Source organism: Eleginops maclovinus, chromosome 7, assembly GCF_036324505.1.
Source record: "Eleginops maclovinus isolate JMC-PN-2008 ecotype Puerto Natales chromosome 7, JC_Emac_rtc_rv5, whole genome shotgun sequence".
In the NCBI taxonomy this organism is placed as follows: Eukaryota; Metazoa; Chordata; class Actinopteri; order Perciformes; family Eleginopidae; genus Eleginops; species Eleginops maclovinus.
In genome coordinates, this window is record NC_086355.1 from 18837834 (window position 1) to 18849384 (window position 11551).

Consider the following 11551-nt stretch of genomic DNA (forward strand, 5'->3'; position numbering starts at 1 on the left):
CAACCACCACAACATTGACAGCACAGATGCACCAGCACTGGAAACAGGATCAGACATGATATATACAAATAAAATAAAACATAAAGTCATACTCATTTACTGCCAATGTAAAAAAAGTCTTCCTCTTATTTTTTGTGGGTTTTCTCTCATTTTAAACCCTTCATATAAATACTATTTCGGTTTAAAGGGTGTCTAAACAATTAATTGAGAGTCAATTTAGTGTCAGACCATGCTCTATGTCTCCCACTTCTCATTAACTTTTGAATCTTCAGCATGAGGCTGTCTGAGTCAAGAGTGCACTTCATTATTCGGTGAAGCAGCTTCATAATGACTTTGGTTAAGTGTCATAATTCAGCTCTGCCTAAGATTAAGTGAGCAATTTCCAAATACCGTTAGTCTTGACCTTTTCTAAATATGAACTAAATTACATTTCATATCCAGTCTTTCTTTTTTTTCTACCTTGACATATGAAACATGTTTGAGTGTTGGGTACATTTTCCTGCGCTAAAAGTATGAGATCTTGTAATGATCATATTCTCAGTTTGACCTTAAATTGCCTTGATGTAATAAACGTATCAGGAAAAGAGCGCTTCCGTGGGGAAATTAAATACAAGGGGGCAAGTCAAATTACACTACTGGAGCCAAAGACATTCTCACATGCTTTTTTAATTATTGCTCATTTAATTCAAAATTGATTATGGAGAACATCTATCCACCGGAAATAGTGGTATAAAGTCCACAGTATTCATTTGTATCTGAAGTATAAAGTCTGCTGGTTTTACTGAAGTTTCTTAACACTTTCAAGAAGCTTGTGGACGCTTCTTATATTTTTAGGCAAAGTATTCAAATGATCTTTGGATATGGAGAGCACTGGTTCCATCCCCACTGCAGTCAGCATGTCGTTCTGTCCCTGGGCAAGACACTTCACCCCAAATAGTTACTGTGGGGATTGCCCACAGCTTTGGATAATAGCGTCTAACAAGTGACTAAATGTAATGTAATATGTCATTAATTATGACCACATTTATTGGTTATAGTAGATTAAAAGTAAATTCCATGAAACATTTCTTAGAAGTATATTTCCCAAAGTAATATATAATAGCACATCTTCTGCTATTATGGTTTACATCCTGAATGATGGTTGTCCATGGCCAAGGGAGTGATCAGTTAATTTTAATATAAATGTAGTTTAGATTGTCAAAATACTAAAGACACAAAGCATATATGAAATTACAAAACAGGGGCTTAATCAATGTGAGTACTTCGATTGATTTACTGTGTGTTTTAACTTTCCTGAATTTGAGTGTGATCAAAAGATAAAAAGGACATATTCTGCTCATTTTCAGGTCCGTATTGGTATTGTATACCTCTACCCTGACATGTTTACATGCTTTAAAGTTCAAAAACTGCTTTATTTTTCTCAAACATTCTCTTACATAGTGATGTCATCATATTACAGAAGTAAACAAAGTATGTTTGTCAAGGAAGGGGGGAGAGTGTGGGAGAGAAAGTCCCTCTGAATTGAACTTCAGGGTTCTAGCCTTTGCAGACCATGCATTTACATTCACAAAAAGCTATGTGTTGAGAAAACCCAAAAAGCACAATAGGGACTCTTAAAATGTTGCCTCACCAACCAAACAAGACAAATAATAACGAGCTTACACGTTCTTCAGAAATATGGAAACAGAACAAAATGATCAGAAAAGGTGTTTTTTTTTTCTGAATGTGATTAATGTAAATAGGAAACTCTACTGCACTTTCCCCCATCAAATTGCTATGCGTCTCCTAAAAATCACATTAACATACACATAACTTCTTTGGTTGCGAACTGCATGGCCTGCCTTATAACTTTTTTCTCAAATATTCAGAAAGTGTCTAAATGTTTTGCATACTGATGACTGTCAACCAACTTAACTTGTCCCCTGAAAGCACATACATTGGAGGCTCAAAGGGAATCAAACTTTGCTTTGTTCTCAGCGCCCATGATAAAAGTTATAAGGTATAATATTGAACAGTTATTGATAAATCAGATTGCAGTGATTTTGGAAAATGTTCTTAAAAGGCTGGCAGTGTCCATCAAGGCAAGCTATTTGATATGTCTAATGGAGCAGGGTTAGTGGGTTATTCAAGGAGTGCTTGAAGGGCAATTTACTAAAAGACTCTTTTTTTTACATCTGCTATGTTTGAGGAAAGGAGTGAGAATAATGGATAAGGGGACAAAATCAAGACAAAAACTTAAAGCAACGAGTTTCAAACAGGAAGCATTACTCATATTGACTATCTTTGCTTGACCAATTGAGGAGATTGCAAATCAGCTTTCAAAAGGGTCTATGACTCCAATGTGGAACAGAGTATGAGTTCAGTCAGCCTGAGATTTAGCAACAATTGTGTGCTCCATCGACACTCTCTAATTCGACAGCTGTCTTTAAATCAACATAATGTTAACATTCATTTGTAGTTAGGTATGTGCTAGTTTAGATATCTTATGTCAGAGTGACGGAGGCAAATTGATTTAACACGAAAAGGATTTGTGGTGTTGGGAGAGTTCTGTGCGGACATCTGCTAATTAAAGCCAGAACATTATTCTGTTAGCATTTGTAATGGTGGCCAGCGACACAACAAAAGCCAACTGTAATGCCAAAATTGCACGCTGCCACCTGGTGTGCCAGAAATACGCTCAGAGGCATCACTCTATCCATCTCAGCATGAACAAACAGTTGTAATTGCAGAGATGGGATGCGCCCGATGACAATGGCCTTGCACCTGTGTGAAAATAAAATATGTATTATATGTTATTTTCATCTATTATCAACTCCATCAAACCAACATTTGCATTGTATGAATTGAACGATTATTTTACAAATATATTTGTTAATTTGACTCTTTTTGAAACTGTTGATTTATGACATATTATGTGTCTGTCAATTGGAAATGAATTTGGTCATTTAACTACTTTTGATTCTTCATTGGACAATACATATAAAATGTCCAAATTAAATTAAAATTGTTTTAACTATGTTTGGTTCCAAAGACTAAAAGCCTCACAATTTTAATCAAATGCAAATACTACGCACTGTTTGGAACCGTTGGACATGAAACCCTTTTTCCACTGAAATGACTTCCATTCTAGTTTAGCATAACAACAATGACCGTCTATGTTGTAGCTGTGCTCATGTTGCTAAACATACGAAGATGTTATACTCTTCTCCAGATTGATGTGCTTAATAGTATTCCTCTGTGCTTCAGAATATTCTGACTGTTGGAGTGGTACGCCACTCATCTACCAGTGTAGCCTGCCGTCTCCTCTTTAGCCAGCTGTGGCTTCAGAAGTAATTCACTGTCTGACTGTCTTGATGCATATTTCCCCATTTTTCTGTTTTAACTGACTGGTTGGCAACAAAGAGCCGTATATTAAGAATCTTATCTCTTGTAGTTTATTTTTACATGGATGATGGTAGCGTAGCAACCGTAGTCATTCTGATTAATCAATAACAAGATTTAGAGCCAACAAACTAAATGGTACTTGTGTTATTTTGGGCAAGTTTAATAGAAGAGTGCATCATACATTATAACACATTAGGTGTTGTGGAACATCAACCAGGCAGAGAAATGATGTATAAATAATTTCCCATAAATGGTTTGAATGAGTGAAGGAATTCTTGCAAATGGGTTGTATTCAAAGTATGGTAAAGAATACATCTTTTTTCACATGCATGCCATCTCAATGTTGTGCCAGGGTTGAGACTTGGGATTTTTATGTAAAAGGGAACCTAAGGAGAAGAGCTCAACAATAATTGAAAACCACTTTGAATACAATACAAAGAAAACTCCACAAGAGCAGGGTTTCTCAAAGCAATAACATTTGCAAAAACTTTAAAACATTATCATTGTCACACCATTTCAGCCAAATTTAAATGAATCCACACAAAAGAAAGAGTCTGACTCCTTTGTCTTTTATCCCTGGGATGCGAAGGACCTAGAGAAGAGAACCGCATCTGAAATGTTATAATTAGCGCACCCACTAGCATATGTGCCCAGACTGAGACTTTAAACAATGAATTAATCCTTTGTGGCAGTTTCAAATTAGTGCTGGATCAGAGAGTTCCTTTGTCATACATCCAATATTTATTTAAAAGTGAAGTTGACTTTGATCAGAATTTAAGGCTATACTACCAACGATAACCCTATGCAAGAACATAAAGAAAACACAGTCAGCAGGGACAGACTAATACCCAGTGCTCGACTAACCTGAAAAGAGGCCACGGGGCAAAAACATCTACCGACCTCTCGTACTTCCCTCGCTCTTTTACTTCCTTGCTATGTGATAATAATAAAAACATTGTTTCAGAAGTAAATATTTAAGCAGAAAGATAAGAAAAATGAAGGGATTTGATACAGGGATCACTAGAGGAGTTCAAGTTTTGAGCATGACCAATGTTGTACAAATTGTTTTCCATCACTGATGTTTCCGTATTAATGTGTGGATTGATCTGTTATTTGTACAATATTGTGAATTATACCATTTTTTTAAAGTTCAGTATGCCCACTGTATTTGTTCTCTTTCTTGCTGGAGTGTGTATTATGTAATCTGTTACGTTTGTGTATTTTTAAATTGTGCAAAAAAAACATAGACCAACCTTAATAGGACTCCTTTAATGCTAAGGGCTACATTGACTTCAAATCAGCGCGTCTTAATCACTTCATACACTTTACATTGTATTCACTCAGCAGTCAATACCATGTCTGATGGAGCCAGTGATATTGGGGCTGCTCAAGTCTGTAGTGAGGGGTTGGAGTACATCAGAGGTAACAGTGGGTCTAGTCTTGTTTAAAAGGTAAATGGACTGCATTTTATAAAGCACTTTTCGAGTGTATCCGATCCCTCACACCACTCTAGATTCAACATTCACGCCCATTCATACATGCAAGATGCCAACTGCTCAGGGAGACTAACATTCACACACCATTAATGCTTGTCTGAACATCGCACCTGCTTGCTCAGTCTCACAGGAGATGTTTCCTTGAATGTGTTTCTGCAGTCAAACAAACTGAGCTTTCTTTTGGCATGGTGCCCCCTCTGGGGAAATCTGGACATTGTGAGCTGCTGTTGGCAACGTGAAATGATACCAACGCAGTGCTGGTAGAGTTACGTCATGACGGATGCCTGCACAGTAACATTTTTTTCCCATTACCACAAAAATGTTGGCCTTTGGGAAGCTTCAAATCATTTCCCCCAGAGTTGGGAAGTGAGCAGTGTGTTCTCACTGATAAGCTCTTTTAAATATTCACAAAAAACTTCTTCTTTTTTTTATGCGTGCATACATAAGTAAAACAAGCTTATCTTTTTCTTGCAAGCCTCAGCTAACAAAGCAAGGTCGTTAAACCATTCATGGTTGTTCAGTTCTTTCAGGACTACATATGTTTTTTATTTCTGCGATGGAAATTCCTGTGCTTTGATAGTGACACCTGGCATTTACTATGTGAATGTAGTCAGTGTGCCAAATGGATTTTTTAATCATAATCACTCATGGGCCATAATAATTGGACATCCCTAAATTAGCACCAACTATTCCAAAAAAATTGGGATTTTCTTCCGTTGCAGCAGCATGTAAACAAAGTATTGCACATAATTACAAAAGAAAAGAGTAGAAAATAAACAATTATACAATTTAAACATCTCAAATATAAGATAAAACAGAACTAAATATAAAATATAAAAGTTGACTGTGAAGATACAAATCTGTAAACTATGTGACAAATAAAACACTATTGAAGGGCTAAATTGCAGCTAACACAATAACAAATGAGGATATAATTTACATTAAGTGTGCAAGAATGGCATATTAAATATAAATGTAAAATGCACAGTGTGAAGTTACACAAGAGAAACTATGGAGCAGTGAGTTCTCTGCTACCCAGAGGTGATTTGTTATACACAGTGATTGCTGTTGGCAGGAAGGATTTCCTGTATCTGTCCTTGTGACAGCGGTGCTGGAGCAGTCTGTTAGAGAAGGAGCTCCGCTGACTATCCAGCTGCAGGTGGAGAGGGTGGTCGTGGTTATCCTTGATTGACAACAGTTTGTCCTAGTGTCCACCACAGCATTAAAAGTATCCATTCAAACACCAATGACAGAGCCAACTTTCTTAAAGAGTTTATTCAGTATTATGTATATCTTTCTGGTAGTAATCACAAATGTAGCCTGGACCCAGTGACTTTTACCTTAGAGTATTTCAAGGGTCATGGGCGAAATGAGCGGAGGAAAGTGGCTTCCTTTCCAATGAATCTTCTTTATAATAACTCTCTTTTCTTCACTGGTTATCAGTTCAGCCAGCATGAATCCAAATTGTGTGCTTTCCACAAATAAAATATCGATATAAAAAATGAGTCCACAGTGTTTTCTGGTGGAGCAACAATAAATGTATGTTTTCTTTGACCACAGCTGATGTTAAACGTTGACCGAACTTTCTTCCTGCTGATAGTAAAAACTGCATATGGTCCGTGATCCGAGATCCGTAGCATCAGTCTGCTATACCTTAGTAGCATTTAAAATGTAGGTACCAAAGAGTATCAAGTATTCAACAAAGATGTATAATTAAGTAATATCAATAGATGCAAGGTTTCAATCTGTCTGTACTGCTTCATTTTCATGTTGTTATACATACTTTGATCAATAACTTTTTTTCATCACTATTTTCGGATGAATATCTGTGGGTGTTGTATATTTTTTTAATTGTTTTGGAACTTTTTAAAAAATCGTTTTTTCTGACTAGTTGTAGAACTAATTGAGGATTAAACAGCAATATTCTTATTATCCAGGTGCATATTTGTTCACTGTTTTTTAGTTTCTCAGAAAGTCACTGCCTGATTGCCTCAAACCAGCAATGATGTGCAGCAAGCGTAAAACCTCACATACAAGGGCACACTCCTTCCCATAACCCATCATTTTCTCAAAGACACCGTGTCTCTCCTTCAACTCTAATCGAGCAGGGAGGCAGGAACACAAGGTGAAACAGGTCAAAACAGGCACAGCCAAAGCAGTTAACATTGCTGTCTTCTTTCTTTTTAATAAGATAAGCACTGTTTGAAGAGACATCTACAAAGACATAGTTGGTGCCCTTTACCATTATCATCTTTGTTGGATAATAGATAGTGAAGTGTATTGTTTGCATTGGATTAAGATAACAATGACATTTATGCACCGTTCACACGGTTCCGTTCTGTTGACGCTTGCCGGGGGCGTATCTGGCGCTTGGGGTTAACGCGACCGACAACCAATGAAATTAATCTCGTGCCTCTGGAAACTCAAAGCAAAAAAGCCCACTTTCTAGGGCTCGATTATTGCAAGAATGGATTTATATGATGAATATTTATGGCATTAATGTCTATGGCGCTATTTTATGCAACATGCCATGACAGCTTAATATACTGTATGCCTGCTAGCTGTCCATTCAACGGATATAAACTCCCCAAACAGGCGAATACATACCAGTTTCACCCACTGTCTCTGCCACCTTCTTCATGGCTGGTTCCTCCTGCATGTGTCCCTGTATGTGTACAGGGACTGGTTGTACAAGACTTCCCTACAGTTGTTATAATTGTTTCGTCCATTTTTGGGAAAATTAGGAAATGAGCTTCACTATGGCTTTCCCGGCATATTTACATACACGCGGTTTGATTGGCTAGCACTTGTACTGGCATATTTGCATACGCGGGATTTGATTGGCTGGCGCTTCCGTCGCGGCTTGAAAAGTTGAATTTTTCTCAACTGAGCCGCGAGCAACGGAGCCGACGCGACGCGACGGAACCACTATGCAGTTCGGCAACGCAACGGAACTGTGTGTACGGGCCGTAAGTCAACTGTAGTGAAAATGTATCTGTATGTGACATTTCTTCTAACTTGCTTCCGCTGAGCTCACAACTTGTATTTCAATCTCTTCCTTTAAGGGTTTCTTTGTGTCCATTATCTACTGCTACTGCAACGGAGAGGTGAGTGGATCAATTTTTTCCAAATGCAACTGCTCACAAACTAGAACCCAAAAAAACGGAGAAACTTAACTAAACGTAGCCATTAAAAAGGGTATAATTAAATATGACATGCATAATTGAGGTTCTGGATGAAGATATAAAAAAAGTGTCTTTAGCTTCCTATCCTTTTTCTCACTTCCGATTTCTTGCCTTAGAGAATATGACAGCTCTTTTTTGTTATCACTTTTCATTTGATCTCTCTGTGTCGCTCCACTATCTTAACAATTTGTATTAAGAGCTTTCAATTTGCAAAAAGGATAGCCTGCTGGTTTTATCTTTAAAAAAAACGTTCTTTTTTATTATGTTTGTCTCATGCCTTTCTGAATGACATTGTACCCTGTTGAGCACTCCTTTCCTGCAATATTGGGTTGGGACAGCGGCCCCAAGCGGGTGGATGATGTCTCCCTAAAGGACAATCTCACTGTTGTTATTACCACTGCGACAGATAAGGATCAGAAACATTTTAGTATTTTGCATTGATATTTTTGCAATATAATTTGTGACATTTATAGTTTTTCTTCTTGCCATCCCACAGGTCCAGGCAGAAATAAAGAAAACATGGACACGCTGGAACCTGGCTTTTGAGTGGGAGGGCCCGGTGGTCTGCGGCCGTTATCGTTACGGCTCCGTAGTTGTCGGCATCAACAACAACAGCACCAGCAGCCACTCCCACCTGGCAGGGGCGGGACTATCCACTCGCTCCACCACACTGGTTTCAAGCCGTGTTTATCGGAGCACAGATCCTGCGGTGATTGGCATGCATGCAGCCCTCCCGGGATACGTGATCAGTAACTCGGACCCATCCATACCTGAAGAACCGGAGGACAGTGGCCCCAAGCAGGTGGACGATATCTCGTTAAAGGAAAATCTGCCTGTTGTTATGACCACTGCGACAGCTGACGATGAGGAGGAAACACTGTAGCATTTGTCCAAAAATGCGTCATACACTGACGATAAAAATTCGTAGTCTAGATTTGTCTGGAGTGCAACCCGATCCATGTCATTCAAACTATAAAGAGGGTTATCAAAGGCAAACAAACTTTGACGATATGTACATGATATGGAATAATGTCTTGAATACATGGTTTAAAAATAGAACACGTCAATGCTGACAGATAGTTTGACACAGGAGGAAATGTTTAAATCTCTGTTGGACTCCACGTCAACATTTAAGCCTTGGTGTTAGATTGTTGTTGATTGCTGATGGAGATTGCTTGTATTTGCATATATTTGTGGGAGTATGAGGTGCCACAAGGTGAATTGCAACTTGACAACACATCTAAAATGATAGTGTTGGTACTTTGACCTTTTCACGGAAGACAATCGTTTCAGGAACTCTCAGGGAGAGCTAAGCTTTCAGTGGTCAATAATAGAAAACATGCTTCTGCATGATTTATGTTGGTCTGAAGTTATGGAATTGTATTTCAAAAGCACACAGAAAAGATTGAGAATCATACATGGAAACAATATATATATACTTTGGAAACAGTTGTAATAAAAGGTTGATGTTTTTTAATAAAAAAAGGGCAGCAGCAGCATGATAGCTGCAGAACAAAAACTAATATACAGGAATGTGTAGATGTGATAAACCTTAATTTTTGCCAACAAATGTTCACTGAATTGAACCACCGTGGTTTCATTTTCTCCACCTATTACAAAGCAGCATATACAATTGAATCTACAGCCATCTTCAGGAGTTGCTTACTCTCTGGTTGGCTTAACTACTATTCCAGATTATGACAGTTTCCGTCATGATGCATCCCAATGAATCTTTGCTTTGGAAAAATTAAGTGTCATGGAGACCCAATGTACCTGCTTGAACAATCAGCCCAAATATTTCAGGAGAAACATCCTTTCTAAAGCTGCCAATGGAACTAAATGATATGCGGAATATTTGTGTTTTCTATTGCCTTAAACTGCTGACATCTGTGGATTCACTTGATATGTTTACTGCTTGTAGGCAATGCCACAACAGAATAGACTAACAGTTTATACGGCACATCAAATGCAACAATACAGCAGCATTCAAATGACTACTTTTGTGACAATCAACTATTGTGACTTCTGTGAAGGGCTACATCTGGTGGCTTCTCAAGTGTTTTGTGTGTTTTTTGTGCATGCGTGTTTGTTAGTGCGTTGGATGCCTTTCTTGTTGTTAAAAAAGGATCTTTATTGTATATGCCTCTTCAAAAGAATATCTGATATTTTTGATCTTGTTGGGTTATATGATAAAGGCTGTTTCTCTCTGTTATTTGTCTTTGTCTTCCCTTTCATTTCCCTCTGCTTTACTTCCCTCCCTTGCCACTAGCCTGATAACTGAATATAAATGTTTGATGTTTTCAAAAGCTTTTGATGTGTGGTTTTGTTTTTAATTAAATTGTCAACCAAAACTAAAACAAATGAGGTAACATTGATTTACCTGAAAACAATGTTACCTCACTTTAAGGCCACCAAACTGTGTCAGAAAAACTGTATTTCACCTCAGATCACAAGCCTCACTGTTAAACTGCTACTACATTAGGTCAGATAGGTCATTTCTTGTATGTTACTGCGTGACTTTGGTGATTCCAAACTAATCCTAACACCAAATTGAAACTAAATTATTTTCATGTCAAGCCACATACTTTAATGCATTCTCTGATACCAAAGTGGTTTCTTACTAGTGGCTATTGGCAAGTTAATGGGTAAGTTATACATTTGACTCAGTGGTCATTAACATTAAGTTTCTTTTCAAGCCAGTTAAAACGGTGTACTTCCTCCTAAGAATATACTATAACGTATCACAATAGAACATAGACACATTGCTGATACTAACTCACATCCCACAAAGTAAACACATAGTAGAAAATCAGACAACCATGGTGCAGGTTACAGGTTATCCTATATAATGACTACATTCTTGGTAAGATTAATATTATATTGACAGAAAATATAACTTCTATAGTGTTCTCACTGCAGTAAAAGATGTACTGGCTCAGTGCTCGAATTACGTGGGAGCCAGAGGGAGCCGAGCTCCCATAGAGTGATGACTGGCTCCCATGAAAGCAACAAAGTCAAATTTTTGAGGGGGTCTCTCATATCTGAAGGTGTCTGCCATATATTGCATTGTAATTTAATCATAAACAACACTCATTATCCATCCCTTTGCGGTCTCCAACCTTTAAAGACGTTACATTAAAATAGGCTAATACCGGACGTGCTTATACGCTCAAGAGCGCAGCATACTGCACTTCACCACCACACCACTAGGCTACGTGAGCAAACTGGATAAGATCGATTTGACAGCACTCGCAAGTCCGAAGAAGTCACATAAAAATGTGCTTTTGAGGTAAAGACCAACAACACATCTTAAATTTAAATGTAATTGCCAGTTATGCCGCCGAAAAAAAGGCCACCTGCACCGAATTCATATTCGGCCCTGACCAGTTTCGGTTTTACCACTAAAAAAACAAAAATAGTTGCAGATTTAGAATCAGAAAATGGCCTAGCAACAGCTAGTTCTAGCCAGGCGCCTAACTCTACTGA

The 11551-nt window shown here is 38.0% G+C and overlaps 1 protein-coding gene across 1 annotated transcript in view; it reads left to right on the top strand.

The window, feature by feature from the left end:
* pth2ra (parathyroid hormone 2 receptor a) overlaps positions 1 to 10291 on the top strand; it is a 42068-nt gene extending 31777 nt beyond the window's left edge. The window contains exons 11-12 of the mRNA XM_063888062.1: positions 7946 to 7987; positions 8562 to 10291. Coding sequence (XP_063744132.1) covers positions 7946 to 7987; positions 8562 to 8948 — 429 coding nt within the window. The 3' untranslated portion in view covers positions 8949 to 10291. The remainder of the gene's footprint in view (positions 1 to 7945; positions 7988 to 8561) is intronic.
* The last annotated feature ends 1260 nt before the right edge of the window (positions 10292 to 11551 follow it).